This window comes from Galeopterus variegatus, unplaced genomic scaffold (genome assembly GCF_000696425.1).
Source record: "Galeopterus variegatus unplaced genomic scaffold, G_variegatus-3.0.2 Scaffold4342, whole genome shotgun sequence".
Lineage (NCBI taxonomy): Eukaryota > Metazoa > Chordata > Mammalia > Dermoptera > Cynocephalidae > Galeopterus > Galeopterus variegatus.
In genome coordinates this window covers 102,839-129,893 of record NW_007730453.1, presented here as the reverse complement: position 1 = coordinate 129,893, position 27,055 = coordinate 102,839, and the positions used below count along the sequence as shown (strand labels likewise).

Sequence of the window (27,055 nt, the reverse complement as noted above, 5' to 3'; positions counted from 1 at the left end):
TTGAAATTATCCATTATCAGTTAGAGGTTACAATTATTAACATTTTGGATGGATCATTCAAGCTCTTTTTTCTTTTCATATATAGAGTGTACTTTTTTACGAAACCAAAATTGTACGATAATAACAATAGCTATTAACACCTATTTATATCTGCTGCGCAGCAAGGTCTTTACACACATTTAGTTAATCCACGTATTATCCTTATGAGGCAGGTACTATTATGGTCATGTGCTGTATAACAACATTTTGGTCAACAACAGACCATGTAAATGGTGTGGATAACACCAAGGTCTAGGATTCAGATCTCCATACCAGCTGGCTGCCAAAAATAAAACATTCCTGAGATAGGTAGTATTGTTCTTATTATACAGACTTAACTCCAAAAGTTTAATATTATCATCATTTTTATTACCGCCCAGCTAGCAAGTAGCAGAGCTGTGCTTCTTCTACCTGGGAAACTCTTCCCAAGTAGGATTCATTTAGATGTCTGCTCAGATCTCAGCTCCAATGAGATCCCTTTCCTCAACCTCTTTAAAACAGCACCTCCATCCTTCTACAGTTTGAGATCTACTGTGTGAAGGCATAACTTGTAGCTCTGTACTTGATCCCTCTCACTTATATAATGATAAATACTGCCAATCTTTCTCCCCCAATTACTCTATGCAACTCTTGTTCACAAAGTCCTCCCCTTGGACATACCTTCTCCGTGAGCTCTTTGAGAATAGCTCCTCCTGTCTCCCTTGGTTACTCCCTGATATAGAAAACACAAATGCTTTCTGGGGCCAGTCAGGTAATCTGTCTCAAAGGGGCATGGTGTAAGACCTTAGACAGTACAGTGCTGGCCACTGCCCAAAGACATTCACATTACAAAAAAAAGTTAAACCACTGCTGGCCCAACAAAAACACCTCTAAGTCAAGTTTGGCCACTGGCCACCAGTTTACACTCACTTCTTGGCTAATTGTCTCTCAAATCAGTAAGCAGCTGTGGAAAGAGTGAACGCTGGACAAGGAAACCTTCATTTGAAGCACAGCTCTGCTACTTGCTAGCTGGGCGGTAATAAAAATGATGATAATATTAAACTTTTGGAGTTAAGTCTGTATAATAAGAACAATACTATCTATCTCAGGAATGTTTTATTTTTGGCAGCTGGCTGGTACGGAGATCTGAATCCTTGACCTTGGTGTTATCCACACCATGCTATAACCAACTGAGCAAACCAGCCAGCCCAGGAGTGTTTTAAAGATGGAGATCATACACTCAAAATATCCACCCTATGATAAGCCTGCAATAAATTTTTCATGCATTTGTGATATTTCCTATACTATTTTGATTCATTATATGCTTCATTCTACTTGTATTTATGAACAGTTTAGTTTAGCCTCTCTCTTCTATTAAACTCTAAGCTCCTTTGGGACAGAGATAGCCTTCTGCAACCCTTTGGTAATTAGTCACTCTGATGGCCACTCCAACTTTCAACCAAAGCTTGTGTCTGGAAGTCTGGTTGTATGTGCTAGGGATCTGGAGCAACATAGTCAACTCTACTAACTACATTGTATATTGACAAAAAACAAACAAACAAACAAACAAACAAAAAAAACATAGTCAACTCTTAGTACAGATGTACATTTTATATGAGCATGTATGCGGCTGGCTTAATCTCCAAAGTTATGATTCCCTTCATTATATACATAAAATGTAAAAGATCAAGAACAATGATGGTTGTTCTGTTGCTAAAAGTGGATGACTTTCGCTTTTACATTTACGGCAAACCCTTGAATAACACGGGTTTGAACTGCGCACATGGATTTTTTTCAATATATTGGAGAATTTTTCCTTAGGCATGTCATGCCTAGCCAAACAGGTACCTAACAGTAGGTTATTAGTAGGCTATCAGGGAAAGCCCTCAAAAGTTAAATATGAATTTTCAACTGGGGGTGGTCGGCACATTGTTCAACCATACAACGTTTGTTAAAAGTAATGCATGAAGTTTAGAAATGCCATACTAGAAATTCTAAAAAAAATGGATTTCAGTTTTAACTGAATTGGGCAATTCAGATACTAGTGATGGTGGGGTGATAGTTGTAGAAGGGGTATGCATCAGAGCAGCTAACAGTGGGTGCCCAGCTCATTTTTTCCATCTGGAATACCGAGACAAGAATAAGAACTATTATCTATCCCCCAAAGATCCTATAAGTTAATTAGGCAATTAAGATATGGAGTTTGGGGGGGAAGAGGAAGGAACCATGTGGGTCTCTGATAAGCAGGTTAGAGGCTTTCTACACTCCTATGGCTTGATAAGAAACAGTATGTCATATTTTTGCCCTAACAAAGTTTTCTTTTTGTTACTGTGTAGGTATCCATACCTTCTAAGGGCAAGTAAAGAATTAATCCATATATAGAACTTGGCATGTTTAATTATCAATGCTCCTTTACTTATGCTACCTTTCACACTTTCTGAACTTTGACTGCATCTATAGACTTATTAAATAAGTGACTTTCAGATTAAGTGATCTAATTTAATTCCACATTGCTTGGAAACTTATCTCCTCTCCCTCCCCCCATTAACTATGCTTTATACCAGGGTATTTTTATTTTTTTCCTCAACAGTATAATCCTTAAAACTGTGAGAGACAAAGTAACACAAGAATTTAAATCAAATTTAGTTTGGAAGGAATGTTTCTAACTAATCAAGGTTCCATATGGGGAAATGAACACCGGATCCATCAAGTGAATTGTGCTTGATAAGCCAGAGAAAGGCTTCCCATTTTTTACTTATTTTTTATTTTTATTTATTGTTTAAATTTATTAAGAATATTCATGAGATACAAAGCTAATTGTCACCTCTTGTGCCCATGATGTGAGGGCCAGATTCATACTGGGGCATACCCATTACCAGAAATTACTTTTTTACCCTTTGTCCCCACCCAATTACCCCCCGCTTCCCATTTTTTAAGTGGGGTGGAAAGTGGTTATTTTGTCAAGGTACGGTTCCAAATGACATACTGTATTCAGATGCAATTAAAAAAAACCCTACTTCACTATTTATAGGTATCATCAATAAGAAAAATTTGGCTTGGTAATGTTAAGATGTAAAAGTGCATGGCAGTGTTAGAATTGCAGACTGCTGTCATCTCCTGCACTCCAAGGATTTAATAATTCAATTCTTTAGATTCTGTATGAGAAAAATAAAGTTTTACTGAAGGTGTAACTTCTCAGTCACAGCAGAAAATAATTTCCTGCTAAAGGTCATACCCAATTTCCCAATTTATAAGCATTCAATAAAAAATCAGTTCCAAGACCAACCTATGTAGTTACCACCAAACCACTGTCAGAATGAAAATAAACAACTTTTCCTGCATGAATTAAATATTTAAGAAAAACTTTATTGACAAACATCCCCTTCAAAATAGGAATCTTTCATGTCTGTCTTACAGATAGTTCATTTCAAACCATCAAATTCTATTAATTCAAAAAACCTAATAAGGCAGTTTTCTTGGCAGCTCCAGAAAACTCAAATGATCTCATGAACTGCACTGATGTCTCTATTTTGTGCCAAATGTTTCAGAAATTTTGAGGTATTCCACTTATCTAAGGTACTAAGGTTCCAGAAAGCAAGACTTTACAGAATGATAAGTGAATGGGGCTGACTGTACAATAATAATTAAAATAATACTAGATTTCAATTAACATATGAATGCGGTTTGTATGAAAACGCAGTTTTCTAGTTCACAAGTAATAAAAGAATAAAGCTCCTTGCCTTCTTAAGGGTTAAACATCCTTGATTCATTAAGAGAGGATCCAGGGGCCTGGCATATGTTATGAGCCTAACGGCTGGCTCTTTTGTAGGAAGTGGAGTAAAAAGCACTTTGGGTTGTAGATTGGGCTCCAGAGTAAACTGGACAAGTCACTTAATTCCTTTTAGTCTCAGTTTCCCTAATTGCAAATAAAGTCAACACCACCTGCTGAAAGTATTACAGGACTGGTGTGAGAATGAAATGATATATGTGAACATATTTTGTAAAGTATAATGCAATAGTAACCAAATGTTAGTTACTATTCTAATACTGGCCTTACCTTTCCTGCCTATGTCCCTATCTGTAAAATGGGTACAGATCTGAATGCCTATCCACTCACTTTCAGGATGCGTGAACTTGAACAAGTCATTTCTTTTCCGGACCTGTTTTCTGAGAAGGTTATTATGAAGATCAAATGACATCGTGTATGTAAATGCTGTGCCAGACCTATATTAAGAACTTAACAAATGACAGCTGTTATTACTATTCTCTGGAAGGTTGTAGGGACCAAACGAAATTATATCTAGTCAAAAGGTTTGGATATGTACATAAAACTCTCTACACATCCAAAGTATTGTTATCTGTACGGTAAAATGCAAATACATACAAGGAACGAGAAACCAAATGGCGCCTCAGCGACTCCCACGAGGGGGGAAAGGTAGAAAAGGGGGTCAGGCTCCTCGGTGACATAGAATAGCGATTGGAAAGAGAACAGAGAGGTGGGGCGGGGAAAAAAGACCCGAAGAGACACCCCGAGAATCAGTTCACTATTTCCCCCGTTTTCTTATGACCTCCAGCCTAGCCTAGAACATTTTATTCAACTTCCCAGCCCGTCATATCTCTGGACATTTATTTACTGTACCTTCTTCACTGACAGCCTTTCCACTCCCCTCCCCTTCTAGCAGTCGAGAACTTCAGACCCTCAGCTCCGACACCCACTCCCTTTAACTCTGTTTTTACCAAGCTTCCAGGCCTGTTCCCCTCCGCCTAAAACGGAAGTGCGGCCAGACGCTCCGCAGGGCATCCTAGGAAATGTGGTCTCTCAGACTCTTTCGCTTGGGTCTCACAGTGGGAAAGACGACAAATGAGATCCAGTTAAAACTACAACTTCCGGCAGGCGACGCGAGTCACCATCTTTCCTTCTGTCCCCCCTTCCTATTGCCTTCCTCTTCCTCCTCTCCTCGGGCTATGAACCGCATGGTCTGTCGGTATTTGTAGTTCTTTCTGGACCCAAGATCCTAGAACTCGATGGCCAGGAGAGAGGATAGGAGACTCTAATTCCCAGAAGGCATAGCGGAAATTGCGCCTGCGCACTCTCAGTGAGGGCGTGTAAGACTGTGTGTCTGAGGGAGAGAGAGCGAGAGTGAGTGAGTGTGAGTGCGGGGTTGGGTGGTGGCCGTTACGTTCGGGGCAACGGCTACGGCACTGGAGAAGTAAAGAGAGAAACAACGTCCGGCGCTTCCGCCTTCGCTTAGGAGGAGGAGCTGGTAGGGAAAGGAAAGTGATTCGTTCTGGGCCTGGACTAGACCGAGTCGGGCCGGTGGGGGTCTGGGCTATGAGCCTTTGAGGGTCGCTTGGGACGCGGAGCGAGCAACGAGAGCCGAGAGCTATGTCTCAGCCGCCGCCGCCACCTCCGCTGCCGCCGCCACCTCCTCCCCCTGAGGCTCCGCAGACTCCGCCGTCCCTGTCGGCGGCGGCGGCTGTTGCTCCGGGGGGGCTCTCGAAGCGGAGAGACCGGAGAATCCTTTCCGGTAGCTGCCCGGATCCGAAGTGCCAGGCGCGTCTGTTCTTCCCGGCCTCCGGTTCTGTCAGCATTGAGTGTACCGAGTGCGGACAGCGGCACGAGCAGCAGCAGCTGCTGGGGGTGGAGGAGGTGACAGACCCGGACGTAGTGCTGCACAACCTGCTGCGGAACGCGCTGCTCGGGGTGACGGGGGCACCCAAGAAGAACACGGAACTGGTAAAGGTAATGGGCCTTTCCAACTACCACTGCAAATTGTTGTCGCCCATATTAGCTCGCTATGGAATGGACAAACAGACAGGCCGGGCCAAGCTTCTCCGGGAGATGAACCAGGGAGAACTGTTCGATTGCGCTTTACTCGGTGACCGCGCCTTCCTCATAGAACCAGAGCATGTTAACACAGTGGGCTATGGCAAGGACCGCTCCGGAAGCCTTTTATATTTGCATGACACTCTTGAGGATATCAAGCGGGCCAATAAAAGTCAGGAATGCCTCATTCCAGTGCATGTGGATGGGGATGGACACTGCTTGGTGCATGCTGTATCTCGGGCTCTAGTAGGCCGGGAGCTTTTCTGGCATGCCTTGAGAGAGAATCTTAAACAGCACTTTCAGCAGCACCTGGCCCGATATCAAGCCCTGTTCCATGACTTCATTGATGCCGCGGAGTGGGAGGACATTATCAATGAGTGTGACCCTCTGTTTGTACCACCTGAGGGTGTTCCATTGGGCCTGAGGAACATCCACATATTTGGTCTTGCCAACGTGTTACATCGTCCTATTATTCTCTTAGATTCCCTCAGTGGCATGAGAAGCTCTGGTGATTATTCAGCCACCTTTCTGCCTGGGCTCATTCCTGCAGAAAAGTGCACTGGGAGAGATGGTCATTTGAACAAACCAATCTGTATTGCCTGGAGTAGCTCTGGGAGAAACCATTATATCCCCTTGGTAGGCATAAAAGGAGCTGCTTTGCCCAAACTACCTATGAATTTGCTTCCTAAAGCATGGGGTGTGCCTCAGGACCTTATTAAAAAGTACATCAAACTTGAAGAGGATGGTGGTTGTGTTATTGGAGGAGACAGAAGTTTGCAAGATAAATACTTACTTAGGCTTGTTGCTGCTATGGAAGAAGTCTTTATGGACAAACACGGTATCCATCCTAGTTTGGTTGCTGATGTCCACCAGTATTTCTACAGAAGGACTGGGGTGATAGGAGTTCAGCCTGAAGAAGTTACAGCGGCTGCTAAAAAAGCAGTAATGGATAATCGCCTTCACAAATGTTTGCTCTGTGGTGCCCTTTCTGAACTTCATGTTCCTCCAGAGTGGTTGGCTCCAGGAGGGAAACTGTATAACCTGGCAAAAAGTACTCATGGACAGCTGAGGCCTGACAAAAATTATAGCTTTCCCTTGAACAATTTGGTTTGCTCATATGATTCACTGAAAGATGTTCTGGTACCAGACTATGGATTGAGTAACCTAACGGCCTGTAATTGGTGCCATGGCACATCTGTGCGAAGGGTCAGAGGAGATGGATCTATTGTGTATTTGGATGGAGACAGAACTAATTCTAGGTCTACTGGTGGCAAGTGTGGTTGTGGATTCAAACACTTTTGGGATGGTAAGGAGTATGACAATCTACCAGAAGCTTTCCCTATTACTTTGGAATGGGGTGGAAGAGTGGTCAGAGAAACAGTATATTGGTTCCAGTATGAAAGTGATTCATCTTTGAATAGTAATGTTTATGATGTTGCAATGAAACTTGTTACCAAGCACTTTCCAGGAGAATTTGGGAGTGAAATCCTAGTTCAGAAAGTTGTCCACACTATATTGAATCAGACTGCCAAAAAGAATCCTGATGATTATACTCCTGTAAATATAGATGGTGCTCATGCCCAAAGAGTTGGAGATGTACAAGGACAAGAATCAGAGTCTCAGCTCCCAACTAAAATTATTCTTACTGGACAGAAAACAAAAACTTTGCACAAAGAGGAGTTAAACATGAGTAAAACTGAAAGAACTATTCAACAGAATATTACAGAACAGGCTTCTGTAATGCAGAAACGGAAAACAGAGAAGTTAAAACAAGAACAAAAAGGGCAGCCCAGAACTGTTTCTCCCAGTACCATTCGTGATGGTCCATCCTCTGCACCTGCTACCCCTACCAAGTCTCCCTATTCACCTACAACTTCCAAGGAGAAGAAGATCCGAATAACAACTAATGATGGACGACAGTCCATGGTTACACTTAAGTCTTCAACAACCTTTTTTGAACTTCAGGAAAGCATAGCCAGAGAATTCAACATTCCTCCATATTTACAGTGCATTCGATATGGCTTTCCTCCTAAAGAGTTAATGCCACCACAGGCAGGAATGGAAAAAGAGCCAGTTCCTTTACAGCATGGTGACAGAATTACAATAGATATTCTAAAAAGTAAAGCAGAAGGTGGTCAGTCTGCTGCAGCACACTCAGCCCACACTGTGAAACAAGAAGAGATTGCTGTTACTGGTAAACTGTCATCTAAGGAACTTCAGGAGCAAGCTGACAAAGAAATGTACTCCTTGTGTCTTTTAGCAACATTAATGGGTAAGATCAATTTAACTCAAATGGTGTATGTTAACTTATTTGTCAGTACAGTACACTGAGTTTTTCTGTCGTTTTGGGGGTAAAATCGTTGGCCATTGTAAATATTTAATTATACCGGGAGAAAATTATTTTCTGTAGTGTTTTGACAGTTAATGGATAGATGTTAATGTAATTATTGGGTAAATACTAGGAAAACATAACTAGAAAGTGAAAGTAGTCCTCAGCTGTCACCAGATTATTTAAATATCTTATTCTCGCAATTATTTTTTTTTAAAAAAACATACTTGTATCTATTTCAAGCCTTTTCATTTTCTTCTAGGCTGTATTGAGCCTGCCCACCTTGCCCCTTTTTCATTTATTTTTAAATTTTTTCCTGCATGTCATGTGATTTCATGACTTCCTGTTTGATGAATTGCAGTTTCTGGCGTTTGTATTCCCACTGCACTTCCACCTAATACCCTCTCTCTTCCATTTCCTGTTCTTCCTTCCCGAGTTTATTACATTTTTCTTATTTGTATACTATGATTTGTGTTTAAGTAATTTCACTGCTCAGTGAATCTTTGCTATCGATTGTAAATGAACTATTAATAGCTCGTGAGAAACATAAGAAACAGAAATAGATGGTAATGGGGTTAAGAAGTATTTCTTTTTAATAATTCAGCATAAATTAAAGGAGAATATATTGTCGACCAAATGTGTGATTTAAAGCTTTAGATAATTTGTGATACTGTCCAATGGTGCACTTTTTACATTATCTTTATTTGCTTCATCTTTGTTTTAAAATCATTAACATGCTTTATTAAGTCTTACAGTATGAAGTAAAAATTAAATATATTCAATATTGGAAGGGCTTTATTTTTGCTGAGATTAGAGCTTTCAACTAGAAAAGTGATCTAGGTTTTCTTTTTTTCTAAGAGTAATAAATAGCAGTGAATTGGGCCTTGATCTACCAAAATGAAGATGGGGGCCTCGTAGTTAATAGATCTAAAAACTCTGCATAAATTTATAACTTTATATTGCTGATTTTAGTTTGGCAGATGTAGTAATTGGATTGGGGAATATGTAAGGAGCTGTCCTAGGCACTTTACATATTTCTATCTCTTGGGGTTTTTTATTTCTTAGAGACTGCGTGGAATAGAGGAAAGATTGTGTGATCTTTGAAGTCAGAAAGACCTAGAATTTGAATCTTGGCTCCATTACTTATTAACTTAGAGATTTCGGGCAAGCTCCTTAACTCCCAGTACTTATTTCAGTTGCCTCCTCTATACAAAATACCTCTTGTAGTTGGTACATAAGGACAATGGTAAAATATTCCTAGAATGCTGAAAATTAAGTAACGTCCTCACAGAATAGATAGAATTAGATATGTGCAGAAAGCACTTTAAAACACTTGCAATCTCCCAGGTTAAAACAGGAAAGAGAAGGTCTTCCTCAATAGAACTCTTGAGGATGTGGCTCATGTCTTCTCTCACTTTATATGCTCAGCACTTTGTATCATGCCCGGCAGGTAGTAGGGACTTTGAAATGTTTTTTGAGTGAGTTAAATAGATGACATTAACATATCTAAAGAAAGACTGTATCTGCAGAAATGGAATGGATGGTCAGCACTGAACATTGAAAAAGAGTCTGAAAAGCAGAATTTGGCAATGTTTATACACTGCTGTACAAAGGAAAAAGATACATTATCTGGGGCTCATGAAAATTCTGGTAACTAGAAAGGGAATCTCTGTTCAATGGCAGGAATATTTGCTCAATCCTGACCATGGCCTAGCTGAAAGATCTCTGTCACTTTACTGATTTCATAGTCATCAAGCATCTATTCTTACTACTTATTTAGCTTCCTGATAATAAGTTTTGATGTACAGGTGAGAGTGCAGATAAGGATTATGTTCACTTGGAAGGCTATGTTCTCCAATGTAGGTTAATAAACTGGAATGGGTGGGATTATGATCAGTAGTCTTAAAAGTCAGATCAGCATAATAATATATTTCATAGTAAAAATTAGTAAAATATAATTCTGGTTTATAATTAGTTACTTTGTGAGTTTGGTTTGAAGTTCCTGGACCTGAATATCTGAGAACTAGACTGTGGACTGCAATGAGTCCACCAAGATAATGTCTTTCTGCTCTGATCTCTTCCCTCTTCACCTCCAACATTTATGTGCTGCTCCTACAAACCCACATATTTCTTTAAATCTACTTCCACTGCCAACACAAAATTTAAGAGTGTTTTGCTAATTTTATAGAAGTAGCACTTGAGAGACTTTCTGTTAAAAGTACTAAGACAGTGCCATGGCCTGTATTAGTTTCTCTATAAATATTAATTTTCTCCCTCTAATTGTCTTATAGCTATATTTGAATTATATAGAAGATATTAAGAATATGATATGTGAAAGTGACATGTTTATAAAAATTTCAATTTGGGCATAGTTATATACATACAACCTTATATAAAGAGTTCTGAAGGACTTGATGTTTAGATTGGAAAGGGCTGGACAATGACAGGGCTTGTTTAGAAAACTGCAAATTTCAAAGTGCAGAAATTACTTTATGTATTACCAAATGTGAGCCAAGCTGCTGTATGTTAGTTTAGAAAATAGCTCATCAAGCTTTATGCTGTTCAAATAGCGGGCTCCTTCTCATTTAGATTTAGGCTTAAATACCACTTTCTAAGGGTTTGAGAGTCCTTTCCTGACCATTATAAGTAGGTCCCCTCTATAATTATACCCTGTTCATTTCCCTCACAGCATCTGTCTCCCCAACTATATTGTAAAGTGCACAAAGTTGGAGACCGTAACCTATGTTATTCACTAATGAATACCTTATTACCTAGTACAGGGCCTGGCACATAGTTAAGTGCCAAGTGAATGCTTGTTGAATGAATGAATGCAGATTATTTCAGCAAAATGAATGTATGCTATGAGCTCAAGACTGTGCTGGGGGTACAAAGATGAATGAGACACAGTCCTTGCCTCCATAAATTTACCTGCAGGATCTCAACTGATGGAATCCCATACTTTTTATAGCTTTCACCAGCAGATCTCCAGCTTTCTTTTCTACATACATAAAAATTATAAAATCCCAAAATATGACCAGTATAGCATTTTAGAAAACTTCTCATTTGGTTAAGAATCAAATACACACACACACACACACACACACACACGCGCGCACACACACAGAGACACACACACACACAGAGACGAAAACTTCTCATTTGGTTAAGAATCAAATACACACACACACACACACACACACACACGCGCACACACACAGAGACACACACACACACACACACACGGATTGTATATCTTCATTGAATAGGCTGACTGTCAAGGACATCTATTTTTCCTTTCTTTTGTTTTTAAATAAAATATTCATTAAATAGAATTTGTCTATTTATATCAACAAAACAATAAATAAGTACATCAATCCTTTGCTCAATACAAACCATTCATGGAACTAGTCACTTTGAATCTTTTGATGGTAGTATAAAATGGAATAACAGTGTTCTACCTGTAATAGTTCAAATTTTAATTTGTTTTTTCCAGACTACTGTAGGTTATTGAACTTAATATTTTGCAGACCGTCATCTTCATTATTTATATCTGACTTGAATGACTCTTACTCTGGCTTTGCAAAATATGTTATTAAAATTTCTCCTAGTCTGAACCCGTGGCGCACTGGGGAGAGTGCAGCGCTGGGAGCGCAGCAGCGCTCCCGCCGCGGGTTCGGATCCTATATAGGGATGACTGGTGCGCTCACAGCGCTCACTGGCTGAGCGTGGTGCGGCCGGTCTCAAAGAGGACAAAAAAAAACCCAATTTCTCCTAGACCAGTTATTTGTGGATTTTCTTATGTGATAGATGTAATGGGTGGTACATTATCCATCATAAATACAAGGCTAATTAAAAAACAATTTTTAGAATTATATTTTGTTAAGTTTCTAGTTTTTTTTTTCTCAAGAGGTAAAGACAGATTTAGGTGAAAAATGGAATTTGTCAGTTTGGAGTTACTTAAATGGAATTAGGCTACTTGTGATATTTACCTCACTTTACTACAAAGGTTATCAACCACTCAGGAGTTGGGGAGCCTGTTTGCTTTTTTTTCTTTTGCCTTTTTTGGTTAAAAATTTATTTTTAAAATTTTTATTGAGTAATTGATTATACATATTTTTGGGGTTCAACATTGACATGTTGATCAAATCCATATTACTAGCATATATATTGTTACAAATTGTACTTATTCTTTATGCCCCTTGTCCAATTTCTCCCCATCCCCCCTCCCTCCTCCCTCTCCCTCCCCCCTCTAATTACCCTAGATTTCTTCTCTCCTTCGGAAAGAGTAATGGTTACTGTTGATTTGTTGCCTAGATGATCTGTCCAGTGCTGAGAGGTATGTTCAGGTCCCCCAATATTATCATAGAGCAGATGCTTCTTCTGTAACTCTGGAATGAGCTTTGTGGAGAGAGTTATTCTCTTCTTTTCTTTGGTCTCTGCTGGTGAGTCTCCTTGTATCAGTGCATTCCAGTGGCTGGCAGACAATCTGCATGGTGGTTGTGGCATCTAGCTGCTTTTGCAGCAGCCCTGGTTATTGTGGTGGCTATGGTGGGCCACCCACATGGAGGTGATGTTTTTGGCATGCTCCTTACCTAGTTGGTGGTGATGATGGTGGTGTGCCTGGTTGTGGGAGGAGGGTCTGGTTCCCGATCCATGCCTCCAGATCCCGGGAGGGCCCCATGGTGCTGGCAGTGTGCCTGGTTGTTCCCCATTACTGGGTTGATAGCCCAGGGGACTTCCAGTCCTTCTAGGTGTTATAGGTGTTCTCTGGTGAAATGAGACCTTTACTAATTAATATCAAACTTTGTGTCTGGTTGTGGGTACTCTCTTTTTTCTTTCAGTTCTGCGTTGGATTATTTGCTGTTCTCGCCACTTAAACTCTGTGCTGGAACTAATTTGTTGTCCTTTGCTTACTTCTTAAGTGGGGGAACTTCTGGTGGGGACCAATACTTGACTTCTGTGGTTGAGTTAAATGGCTGTTTTGCTCTTGATTCCTTGGGGAAGGCTTTTTGTGCAGCTCAGGTTTTAATGGTTGACTTTACAGGACTTCTGGGTTTAGTGAAATCCAATGCACCTGGGTTGTGTAGAAACACTGGACTGGGCCTGAGTCTTTTGATCAGACTGCACCCCATGCAATTCTGTATTCCTGACCAGTCTCCTCTGAGTGGTCCTTTACTGATTGGGGGGCAGATCAGCTGTCCTTGGCTGTGTCCCAGTGTTTTCCTGGTGGGCCCATCTCCCCTACCGCCCGTGCTGCAAACACTTCTCATGGGAAGGGCTGTACGCTGGTCCCTTGCAAAGACTCACCGGCCTCTGAGTGGCTCCTTTTTTTCAGTTGTTGTGGCTCCTTGGTCCTATGTGGGTCCATGGGAACCCTATTAGTGGTCTTGCTTGCTTGGGAACCACTAAGGCCCTCTTCTCCCCTGCCGCCTCCATGCAACTTCATCTGAAGGGCACAGCTGCAGCTTTTGCCAGCTCCTGCTTTGTGTGCTTAGCAGCTCCAGCCTGGAAGTGGCTGTGGCTCGAAGTGGTCGGAGAGGTTCTAAATGGTTGGAGAAGTTTCTTCTTTCTCTCATCATGGCTTCTCTGGCCTTCATGCACTCCGTAGGTCTCTCCTCCTCTTCCCCCAAGCTCTAGCCGCCCCAGCTTGGCTGTCATTGCTTTTTAATAGTTGTAAATTAGTTGATTTGTGGGAAAGAGTGGCTCTGGGGACCATCTATTCTGCCATCTTGACTGAAGTCGGGAAGCCTGTTTGCTTTTGATATATATACCTTATCTCTTCCTGAAAGAACTGTGTGACTTTAAAATGTATTTTTTAAATTTATTTAAAAAGATGACGTAAGGGGATCTTTTTTTAAAAAATAATTTATTTTATTTATTGAATCAAAATCAATTATACATACCTTTGGGGTTGAACATTGAGATATGTTGATTAAATCAGTATTACTAGCATATATATTATTACAAATCATAATTATTCTTTAAGCCCCTTGTCCAACCGCTCCCCTTCCCCCATTCCCTTCCCCTCCACCCTCTAATTGCCTAGATTTCTTCTCTCCTTCTGAAAGAATAATGGTTACTCTGTTAACTTGTTACCTAGATGATCTGTCCAATGCTGAGAGATGTGATCAGGTCCCCCAATATTATCATAGAGCAGATGCTTCTTCTGTCACTCTGAAATGGGTTTTGTGGAAAGAGACATCCTCTTCTTTTCTTTGTCTCTGCTGGTGACTCTTCTTATGTGAATGCACTCCAGTGGTTGGCGGACCATCTGCGTGGTAACTGTGCCATCTAGCTGCTTTTGCAGCAGCCATGGTTATTGTGGTGACTGTGGTGGGCAACCCATGTGGGAGTGCTGTTTTTGGCATGCTCCTTGGCACTGGCGGTATGCCTGGTTGTGGGGTGTGTTTGGTCCCCTTCTCCTTGCCTTGGGTCCCCTGGCAGGCCCCAAGGTGCTGGCATGTTGTGCCTAGTTGTGGGAGAGAGGTCCAGTCCCCTTATCCATGCCCCAGGTCCCCGGGTAGGCTCCGAGGTGCTGGCATGTTGTGCCTGGCTGTGGGAGGGTGGTCCGGTCCTCGACTGGAGTCCCTGGGTCCCTGGGTGGGCCCCAAAGCACAGGCTCAGTGTGCCTGGTTGTGGGAGGGTGGTCTGATAAACATTACCTCCCTACCTCCTCCTATATTTCCCAGGGTCTGGGTTGGGAGAGAGGTCCAGTCCCCTTTTCCATGCCTCAGGTCTCCGGGCAGGCCCTGAGGCACTGGTGCAGTGTGCCTGGTTGTGGGAGAGAGGTCCAGTCCCCAATTCCATACCCCGGGTCCCTGGGTGAGCCCCAAGGTGCTGGCTCAGTGTGCGTGGTTGTGGGAGAGAGGTCCAGTCCCCTTCTCTATGCCCCAGCTCCCTGGGTGGGCTCCGAGGTGCTGGCATGTTGTGCTTGGTTGTGGGAGGGTGGTCCGGTCCCCGACTCCATACCCCGGGTCCCTGGGTGGGTCCCAAGGAGCTGGCTCAGTTTGTCTGGTTGTGCGAGGGTGGTCTGGTCTCCTTCTCCATGCCCTGGGTCCCTGGGCAGGGCCCAAGGTGCTGGCGTGGTGTGCCTGGTTTTGGGAGAGAGGTCCAGTCCCCTTTTCCATGCCTCAGGACTCCAGGCAGGCTCTGAGGCACTGGTGCAGTGTGCCTGGTTGTGGGAGAGAGGTCCAGTCCCCTTCTCCATGCCTCAGGTCCCTGGGCGGGCCCTGAAGCACTGGCGCAGTGTGCCTGGTTGTGGGAGAGAGGACCATTCCCCTTCTCCTTGCCCCAGCTCCCCGGGTGGGCTCCTAAGTGGTGGCATGTTGTGCCTAGTTGTGGGCGGGTGGTCTGGTCCCCGACTCCATACTCTGGGTCCCTGGGTGGGCCCCAAGGTGCAGGCTCAGTGTGCCTGGTTGTGCGAGGGTGGTCCAGTCCCCGACTCCATACCGTGAGTCCCTGGGTGGGCCCCAAGGCGCTGGCTCAGTGTGCCTGGTTGTGGGAGGGTGGTCTGGTCCTGGTAAGCGGATCTTAAACCTTGACTTGGTGTTGTCAGCACCACGTTCTCCCAAGTGAGCCAACCGGCCATCCTTATATAGGGATCCGAACCCATGGCCTTGGTTTTATCAGCACCACACTCTCTCAAGTGAGCCATGGGCCGGCCCAAAAAATATATTTTAAAAGTGCACAATATTTTGTAATATCTTAATCCCTCTTGATGTTGTAAATGCCTTAGGATTTTCTAGAATCACACTTGGTACTCAGATTGATCAGAGCCATGGGCCGGCCCAAAAAATATATTTTAAAAGTGCACAATATTTTGTAATATCTTAATACCTCTTGATGTTGTAAATGCCTTAGGATTTTCTAGAATCACACTTGGTACTCAGATTGATCGTTATTTTTTAGATTACATTGGATCTGAATATTATTATTGCATCTTGATTTTTTTCCCTTCAAATGTTGGGTGAAAGACAATTCAAATCTAATAGTACTTACATGTGGGCTGGCTGTTTAGTTTAATTGGTTACAGCTTGTTGTTGATAACACCAAGGTCAAGGGTTCGGGTTGTACCAGCCAGCTGCCACCTCCCCCCAAAAAAGAAATAGTACTTATATATATTAGTCTTTATCTGCCTTCTAATCACCCTTCTAGTGACTTATGCATAACATATTTGTAATGAGGGAACAGTCATAAAGTTGAATAAAAAATAATGCATGTATTTATATTTATCTTAAGCGTGTAATTGTAAATGGGGATTTTATATAATCATACTTTGAAGATTAAGATAAACGTTGATTTCTGTGCTCAGCTACTTTGATACCTTTTATTTTTCTTAATATTATTAGGATATTATTTTTAAGAATTCAAAGAATTCAAGTATGTATAAAGTAAAATATGGTAGATTTCCTTAACATTTGCACTTCCCAGAGAAAATCATTATTAATAGCTTAGGATGTATCCTTTCAGACTCTGTGTGCGTATGATTTTATGTGTATGGGTACCCTTGTCTATATAGTTTCATACCTGACTGAGTTTGTGTGCACATATGTGTATAATAAGGGTGTCCTTTAATATTGATGGTGACACTAAAAGCTGCATGGATGAATATATTTCAGGAACTGAGTATAAGGTGAGAAACAGGTATGCCTTAGAAGCCGTTTTGACTAACTATGGATACATTTTAGATGAGAGAGATCTATGGGAAGGGTGGAGAGATGGCAGCAGTTCTTTCAGCAAATGAACACCTTTGAGATTCTCTGTAGTAGAAACAGTACCCATGTTCCTACTTTAGATTTGGAACTATTTCTTCAAATTATTTAAGAATGGAAGTATTTTACTGTTGTACTGTGAAGAAACAGTTGAATTATAAAGCAAAATTAATTGGAAGCCAATAGAAAAATATGTTAACAAAATGTTTGCTAGAGGCTTTACCAAACTATTCTTATTCTCTAAGAATTTACTTTCTAATGATATGGCAGAAAAAGAATTCTTTCCCTTTGTTTTCGCTATGATTTTGTTTTATTAGGTTCTTGAAGAGAAAGCAGATGGTACCATTTTTATAGATGTAACATTGAAGAACAGTTGCCATGCTGCTGTAATTTTCTTCTGAACTGCCTTCAGGCATTGTTTAAAGGGAAAGACCTCATTTGTAATATTCATTCTGTACATTCATTCTACCAGTACTAAGAGTGCTACTCTCTGTTCAGCAGTGTGCCAGGCCCTGGGAATAGAAAGTCAGATAGGTCACTGACCTTTCCATGAATCTGAAAATCTTCTAGTCTAGAAGGGGAAGCAGAAAAGGAAACTAAATTCACCTGCAGTGTGATAAGGGCTGTGGTATTCATATACATAGAGGCGTCAAGGAAGGGTACCTACCTAACCACTACTCTGAAGAATCCTAGAGGAAGTAACACTTAAACTGAGTTTTAAAGAATATGACTAATACTGTTATTGGCCATTAGGGAACTGGAGCAGTTTGGTGGTGCTGCTTTGGAAAAATTAAGGCAAGGTATGATGTGAGAGGAGAGGGGCAGGCAAGGACCAACTCTTAGAGTGGCTTGTGTGCCATGAAAAAGGAACTTGGACAGGGCCATATGGTTTTGGGAAACCATTAAAGGTTTAACTCCGATGGCTGTATGGAGGAAGGATTTGAAGAAGACAAGATTTGAGGGGAAACCAGTTATGAGGCAGTGACAGTTAATCCAGGCAGGAGATGAGGCCTGAACCAGGGCAATAGTAGGAGAGATGGAGAGAAATGCAGTGAGGAGAGTGAGTCATATGCGACTGGTGGGGGACTTATGCAAAGTGTCACAACCCCTGGTTCCTGATCTCTAATCCTTTTCCTTGTTTCTGTTACCAACAAACATGATTTCAGTGGATACATTTGCATACCAAAGGAAATAATTCATCTATTTTTTTTCCTCCAGCCAGTCTTGATGCCGTTGAGTTTCTGTAAGAAAAGATGAAGGATAGTTCCATCAAATTTGTTGTTACATAACTTGACCTCTAGAAGAGGTTTAGTATCAGAGGAAATGGCATAAGCTTTAGAATGATACACAGAATTCAGATCTTGGCTCTGCCACTTACTAGCTGTGTGATGTTGGGGGAGTTATTCAAGCTCCCTGAGCTTGTGTTCTTGTCTGCAAGCTCCTTGCTTGTTTCCTTAGTTGTGGTGAGTAAAATAAACTATGTGAAGTGCCTGTTCAGAGGCTTAGATGGTATTTATCCTTCCCTTAACACAATAGAGCAATAGGACCATACTGCTTCGGAAGGGTGGAAAAAGATAAACAGTATATCTGTGGTATTCAAATGTCATGGGGGGGGGGGTGGAATAGGAAAATAATGTCTAAAAGGCTCCTTGGGGGAGATAACGAAAACAAGGTTGAGAAACACTGCAGCAGAGTAGTGATCTGCTTGCTTAAATAAGGAATAGTCAGGTATGTAAAGTACTAAGAAGTATGATTTGTCTTATTTAGTACTTGGGTGGTCAATTCTGAGGAGTTCACCATTTTGGCATCTGTTTAGATTCTTACCAAAGAATTAAGTGCTACTATGTAATTTTTTGATATGTCTTCTAAGTAAATGATATCTTAGAATATTTTTAGAAAGTACTAAGTACATTTAGGATAACATTCACAATAACTAAAGGAAAGGTTATCGCTATAGAAATAATTTATCCAAATGAAGTTTAACGATAAGTTCAGCAGAGTTCCTGCCAGGAGTTATTAATATTTCTGTATTTGAGTGCTCTTATTAATATTCAAATTTTTAGGTTAAAATTGTGTGTCTACCCTTACTTATATACTAGCCATTCTAGTATATATGAATCATTAGTAAATAAAGTGTTTATGTGAAAGTAAATGTTCTGGTTAACTGAAACTTTAAGTGCCAAGGCTTTTAAAATTTATATACTTTAAACTGGTATACTGTTAGTCAACTGCCACACAAATTCATATTCCTGTTTATGAATGTGGGAAGGGATTAGAACTCTGAGAGACTACAGGTACGTAATGATTAATTAGCTTCATCAATCTCCGCCATTCAAAGCTCAGGTCCAACAGTATAATCTTCTAGTAAGAAAGACAAAAGTTAACCTTTCTTTGTTAAAATTAACTGAAAAAATTCCTAATTACAAAATTAGTACATATACATTAGCAGATTAGAAAATAATGAAAGTACAAAAAAGCAAACAGAAAACCATATTCTGTAAACCAAAGTCAACTTTTATGTTTTTCCATTCTTTAATTGACTTCTTTAACAGTGATTATCATTCTTAACTTTTTATTTGAAACTTCTTTTTGAAATAGGCACTGTCAAAGGATGTTTTTGAAAAAATGTTTTTGTGAAACGGTGGTTTGTTTTGTGGTCTTTTAAAAGTTATTCTGAATTTCTTCAACATGTTATTTTTCATCTAAATTTCTATTTTAAAAAAGTCAATTTAGAACAACAAAATACAGAATTAATTACTTATTTTCAGTCTATTTATTTTTCTTTCTAGTCCCATCCATTTATTTTTACTTAATAACAATATAAAATGTACAGTTTTATATTCTAATTCTAAAAAATTTTATCTTTCTATAACCTTTTCTGTTCTAGTCCAGAGTTTGCAAACTAGTTTCCTTTGAGCTGCACTGAGTCTTCAGATAAATTTATATTTGTATAATATGCCCAATATTAACTCATGCAATTTTAAAGATATTTTTGAATTAGTTCCTACTTTGAAAAATTGGGAGAATTTATATTAAAAACTTGAATGTCTGGCTTCTCTTGAAAAGCCACATGGTCTTGACACACTGGGCCTACTTTCTTCCATGACAGACAGCACTTGACAGTGGCTGTGTCTTTTTCCGTGTCCGGCAACGGATCACAACCCTCAGTGTCGCCCCCGTACCGGACCGGGACCAGCAACAGGATCGCAACCCTCGGTGTTGCTCCCGCGCCTCGCTCAGCCAGTGAGCGGGAACCGGTCTGTATGTGGGATCCGAACCCTTGGTGGGAGCGCCGCCGCGCTTCCCAAGCAGCGCATTATAGCAGTGCGGCACTGGGCCGGCCCTGGCTGTGTCACCTTTTGATAGGCTATGCATTTTTGAGTGTGTCACAGTCCGTCATTCCATATCCTATCTGTATGTTATTATATCAGGCTGCTTCACTCATTTAGGAGCTCTGTCTTCCAATCTCTGTTCTAGGCTAATCCATATTAAAGCAACCCTGGGTGGAACTCTTTTGTTTGTTGCTAATACTGCATCTGTTTTTGTCTTAACAGGAGAAGATGTATGGTCTTATGCAAAAGGACTTCCTCATATGTTTCAGCAGGGTGGCGTATTCTACAATATTATGAAGAAAACCATGGGTATGGTTAATTTCTGATTTTATTCTTGGATAATATCTCCACTCAAGCTGTTATAAAATAGAAAGTTCAGATAATATTGTATTAAAAATATTTCCAAAGTTAATTTTAGGTATATAATCTTCTTTAGCAGTCTGCCTAGTTAAAATAGATTGTTATCCTGATGGTCAGATATGTTTTCTGCTATTATATTACTAAAAATCTCCTATCACTTTTTTGCTCCTATTTTCTCATTTAAGTTATGCATATGATTCTTAACAACTAAAGACAGATTGTGAAAGCAGGTTTGGTCACAATGCTAGTGACTATCCCAGAACCACATAATATGGTATTTTTGTTGTGTGTTTTGACTACGATTAGTATATACCTCATTGCTTTCTAGATTTTAGGGAACAGCTCATTTTACATTTAACTTCTTTTACATTGTGTGTGCATTGTTTGTAAAGATATAAACACTTGTGTGCAAATGTATAACTGTATCCTCAGAGTTTTAAGGCCTTAAGAGAGAGGTTGCCAGCACATATGTTTGGAGCTCACATGTTTTTTAAAAGATGTCTTGAGTGCTTTTGGTCCCAGACTTATCACTCTGGTTTATGTCACTATTTTACCTACCTAGCCTACATAGACATTAAGTGCATAATCTCTATTTTGTGGTTTCATCTCTTCCTCACACATTTTTTTTCCTTCTTAAACAAACCCCTCCAACTTGGCTGTTGTAGAAATGTTCAAACATATACAAAAGTAGCGAAAGTAATATAATGTACTCCCATTTACCCACCAACGAGCTCCAACAATTATCAGTACATCTCTACCCTCTTCTCAACTGGACTATTTTAAAGTAAATCTCACACATAATATGATTTCATCTGTAAGTACTTCAGTATATATCTCTGAAGCTAAGGGCTCTCTTTTTTTCTTCTTGAAAAATAACCACAATTCCATTGTCGTACCTAAAAAATATGAACAATGATTTTTTAATATCACCAAATATCTAGTTAGTGTTTAAATTTCCTTGGTTTTGATTGTCTCAAAAAATGTGTTCTTCTCTTGGTTTATTTGAATCAGGGACCAAAGAATGCCTCTCCTCCCCTTTTAAAAATATTAAAATATTATTAGGTATTATTGAGGCATAATTTACATATAGTAAAATTCACCCTTTTTAAGTATACAGGTGTATTAGTCTGTTTCTATTGCTTATGATAGACTACCTGAAACTGGGTAATCTATAAAGAAACAAAATTTATTTCTTACAGTTTTGGAGGCTGGAAAGTCCAGCATCTGGTGTGGGCCTTCTTCTGGATGGTCCCATGGTGATGCAGCCAATCACATGGCAAGGATGGCAAGACCTCTTTCATGTGCTCTACTTATAAAGCCCCTGCCCTGCATCCATGATAATCCACTAAACCATTAACGGACTAATCTGTTCATGAGGACAGAATCCTCACAATCCAATCACCTCTCAAAGGTCATAATTGGATAGCCTTTCAAATATCATAATTGGATTTCCCACTCTCTTAACACTGTTATAATGGGGATCAAGTCTCCAACACATGAGCTTTTGAGGGACACATTTAACCCACAGCAAGAGGTATATGAATTTTGTATACAGATTGTGAATTTTGGCAAATATATATAGTCATGTAACCACCACCATCACAGAGAAAATATAGAATTTTCTTTCCATTACTCCAAAAATTTGCCTCATAACCCTTTGTAGTCAACCTCTTTCCCTTTGTCCCTAGGCCCTGGCAACCACTGATTTGATTTCTGTCTTTAAATAATTGCCTTTTTCATATTATAATATAAATGGAATCATATAGTGTAATCTTTTGTGTCTGGCTTCTTTGACTTAGCATGGCAGTTAGCAAACTAGGGCCTGTGAGCCATATCAGTTCTGCTGCCTGTTGTATATAGATTTTTATTGGAACACAGCTACATTCATGTTACACATTCATTGTCTATGGCTGCTTTCACACTACAGTGGCAGAGTTGTTAATAGTTGTAATAGAGACTGTATAATCCACAAAACAAAAAATAGTTGCCATGTTCCCCTTTACAGAAAAAATTTGCTTATTTCTGTTTGAATGTACTTTTGAGATTCATTTGTCTTGTTGCATGTATGAGTTTATTCTTTTTTATTGCTGAGTAGTATTCCATTGTATGGATGTATCACACTTTTAAAAATCCATAGTTCATAGTTAAGGAACATTTGGGCTGTTTTCAGTTTTCTGGTTACTATGAATAAAGCCACTATAAACATTTAGGTACAGGTCTTTGTGTTTCACTTCTCTTTGGTAAATACCTAGGAATGAGATTGTTGTGTCATATGGTAAGTATATGTTTATCCTCATAAGAAACTTCTAAACCAAAGTAGCTGGATCATATTGTATTCCTATAGCACTGTTTGAGAATTCTAGCTGTTCTATATCCTTTTTAGCCTTTGGTAGTGTCAGTTTTTGTTTTTAAAATCATTCTAATAGGTTTATAGTACATCTCATAGTGATTTTAATTTGCATTTCCCTAATAACTTTTCATGTGCTTCTTTGCTATCTTTTTCTTTTTGCCCATTTTAAAATTGATTTAATTTTTTTAATTATTGAATTTTGAGAGTTCTTTATATATTCTGAGCACACATCATTTATCTGATAGTTGTTTTGCATGTGTTTTCTCCCAGTCTGTAACTTGTCTTTTCACTCTCGTATTAACAGTATCTTTTGAAGATCTTTATGAAGATCTACTATCTTTTAATTTTGATGAAGTCCAGTTTAACAAGTTTTTCTTTTATAGTTCATGCTTTTTGTGTCCTATCTAAGAAATCATTGCCTAATCCAAGGTCATAAAATTTTTATTTTGTTTTCTTCTAGGAGTTTTATAATTTTAGGTTTTATATTTAGGTTTGTGATCCATTTTGAGTGAATTTTTCATATGTTTCAAGGTATGAGTCAAGGTTCAATTTTTTATATATGGATGTTCAATTGTTCCAATACCATGTGTTGAAAAGGCTATACTTTATATGTTGAATTAGTTTGTCAAAAATCAATTGACTATGAACTACTTGAAAGGGTAAATTATATGATATGCAAAATATGCCTCAATAAAGTTGTTTTTAAAAAATAAATTGAACATGTGTGGGGCCATTTCTAGTATCTCTTTTCTTTTTTTCCTTTTTGTCTTTTTCCATGTCCGGCAACGGATCGCAACCCTCAGTGTTGCCCCCGTACCGGACCGGGACCGGCAACGGGATCGCAACCCTTGGTGTTGCTCCCGCGCCTCGCTCAGCCAGTGAGCGGGAACCGGTCTGTATGTGGGATCCAAACCCTCGGCGAGAGTGCCACCACGCTCCCAAGCGGCGCACTATAGCAGTGCGCCACCAGGCCGGCCCCTCTAGTATCTCTTTTCTGTTTTGTCAATTTCTATGTCTCTCATTTTGCTAGCACCACACTTGACTATTGTATCTTTATAGTAATTCTTCAAATCAGTTAGTGTGAGTCCTTCATATTTATTTATTTATTTATTTTTCAAAATTGCTTTGGGTATTCTGGGTCCTTTGTTTATCTATATACATTTTAGAATCAGCTTGTCAATTCTACAAAAAAGTATGCTGGGCTTTCAGTTCAATCACAATGCAGTTGTGATTGCATTGAATGTATAGATCAAATTGGAGACATTTGGTATCTTCTCAACATTGAGTCTTCCAACTCATGAAAATATTATATTTCTCCATTTATGAGGGTTGCTTTAGAAAGTTTGCAGAAAAATTGAATTTAAAGATAATATGAATCTTTTCGTGAACTTTTTGAAGTACCCTCATATTCGAGTCTTTAATTTCTCTCATCAAAATTTTGTAATTTTCAGCATACAGATCTTGCATATACTTTGTTAGATTTATACCTAAATATATTATGGATTTTTTAGATGCTATTGTGAAAGTTGCTTTTTAAAAATTCTAATTTCATATTGTTCATTGGTAGTGTGTAGAAGTAAAGTTGGTTTTTATACATTGACCTTGTACCCTGGGGCCCTGCTAAAGTCACATATTATTAGTTCTAGTTGCTTTTTAGCAGATTCTTTGGGATTGTCTGTGTAGGTCATCGTGTCTTTTGCAAATAAAAGACAGCTTTAATTCTCTGTTCATCTATATGCCTTTATCACTTTTTCTTGCTTTATTATAGTAGCTAGGACCTTCAGTTCAATGTTGAATAGGAGTGGTAAGATCAGACATTATTGCTTTGTTCTTTGTCTTGGGGGGAAACATTCAACCTACAGGTTTTTCAGAGATATGCTTTATAAGGTTGAGGACCTTGTGTAAGGGTTTTATTCCTAGGTTTGCTGAGTTTATGTTGTGAATGGATGTTGAATTTTGTCAGGTGCTCTTTTCCTACATCTATTGAGATCATAAGGTTTTTGTCTTTTAGTTTGTTGATAGGGTGAATGACATTGATTTTTGAATGTTGAACCAACTGCATGCTGGATTCAATTTGCTAATATTTTGTTGAGAGTTTTTATGACGACATTCATGAGAGATAGTGGTCTGTAGTTTTCTTGCAATGACTTTAATTAGCATAATATTGTCTTCATAGAATAGAGTTGGAAAGTGTTCTCCTCTGTTTTCTGGTAGATTTTATCATAGCTTTGATTATTATATCATTCTTAACTGTTTGGTTGAGTTCACCAGTGAAGCTCTCTGTGCTTGGAGTTTTCTTTGTTGGGCAGTTTTTAACTACAAACTAATTTCTTTAGAGTAATCTTAGCATTATCTCTTTTTTCTTGAGTAAGCCTTATTAATTTTGTATTAATTTTGTCTTTCAAGAAATCTGTTCATTTCATCTTAAGTAATCAGATTTATTGGCATAAATTTGTTTATAATATTCTCTTATTGTCCTTTTAATGTCTGTAGCTCTTTCATTTCTGATATTGGCAATTTGTGCCTCTCTTTTCTTGGCTGACCAGGCTGGCTAGTAGTTTATCAATTTTATTGATCTTTTCAAAGAAACAACTTTTGGATTCACGTGGTTTTCTCTGTTGCTTTTCTGATTTCAGTTTTAGTGATTTCTGCTTTTATCTTTATTTTTTTCATTCCTTATGCTTGCTTTGGGCTTAATTTTCTCTTTTCCTTCTAGTTTCTTTAAGTAGAAGCTTAGATGATTGATGATAAATTTTTGTTTTCTAATATAAGTGTTTAAAGCTATGAATTTCTCTCAGAGAATCCCTTCCTTGTGGCATCCCTTTTTTAACTTTTCATCTTTTACTTATTCCACTTTCTGAATATACTGATACTAGTTAATGGTTTTTAAAAGTTAGTATTTAATTGGGATTGATTATGGGGATCCTAGTAATTTGGGTAAGTATACACTATCTTCCATGCAATTGAAAAGAACTTCCCTCAGTTGTTTTTTGTGTGAGGGAGGGTATTGGGGTGTGAGGAAATGGTGTGAGGATGGCTATCTTGAGTATTTTCTAAATAGTTTCATGCTGGATTGAAATTATTTTTAAAAAGTTAGCTGTGGTGCCAAGACAATTCAATGGGGAAAGAAGAGTCTTTTCAACAAATGTTGCTGGGACAACTGGATGTCCATATTGAAAAGAATGAAGTTTGAACTTGGCCTCACACCATATGCAGAATTAACTCAAAGTGAATCAAAGACCAAAGTGTAAGAGCTAAAACTAGAAAACTCTTGGAAGAAAACGCAGGCATAAAATTTCTTGACCTTGGGTTGGGCAAAACCTTCTTAGATAAAGGACACTAAAGTAGAAGCAACAAAGAAAAAGTAGATAAAAAGTAAACTTTTGTGCTGCAAAGGACACCATCAAGAAAGTAAAAAGACAGCCTATTGAATGGGAGAAAAATTTTGCAAACTGTATCTGATAATAGACTTGTATCAAGAATATAATGAACTCTTATAACTCAACAGCAAAAAAGACAACCCAATTAAAAAACAGGCAAAGGATCTGAATAGACATTTCTCCAAAGAAAATATATAAATGGCCAATAAGCACATGAAAAGATGCTCATCATTAGTCATCAGAGAAATGCAAATCAAAGCCACAATGGGATAGTACTTCATATCCACTAACATGATTATAATAAAAAAGTCAGATAATAAAAACTATTGGTTAGGATTTAGAGAAGTTGAAACCCTTGTACACTCCTGGTGGGAATGTAAAAAGGCACAGCCACTTGGTAAAACAGTCTGGCAGTTCCTCAAAAGATTAAACATAGAGTTACTATATAACCCAGCAATTCCACTCTTAGGTATATACCCAATAGAAATGAAAACATATGTTCACACAGAACTTGTACACAAATATTTATAGTAGCATTATTCATAAAAGCCAAAAATGGAAACAACCCAAATGTCCATCAACTGATGATTGGTTAAATAAAATATGGTAGGGCCGGCCCGGTGGCACACTGCTATAGTGCGCCGCTTGGGAAGTGCTGCGGCGCTCCCTCCCTGGGTTCGGATCCCACATGCAGACCGGTTCCCGCTCACTGGCTGAGCGAGGCGCGGGAGCAACACCGAGGGTTGCG

General features: G+C 39.4%; 1 protein-coding gene across 1 annotated transcript in view; it reads left to right on the top strand.

The window, feature by feature from the left end:
- Nucleotides 1–5,176: 5,176 nt before the first annotated feature.
- The window catches only part of VCPIP1 (valosin containing protein (p97)/p47 complex interacting protein 1), a 33,150-nt gene continuing 11,271 nt past the window's right edge, over nt 5,177–27,055 (top strand). Inside the window, exons 1-2 of the mRNA XM_008587344.1 lie at nt 5,177–8,117; nt 20,440–20,526. Of these exons, the coding sequence (XP_008585566.1) occupies nt 5,405–8,117; nt 20,440–20,526 (2,800 nt within the window). The 5' untranslated portion in view covers nt 5,177–5,404. The remainder of the gene's footprint in view (nt 8,118–20,439; nt 20,527–27,055) is intronic.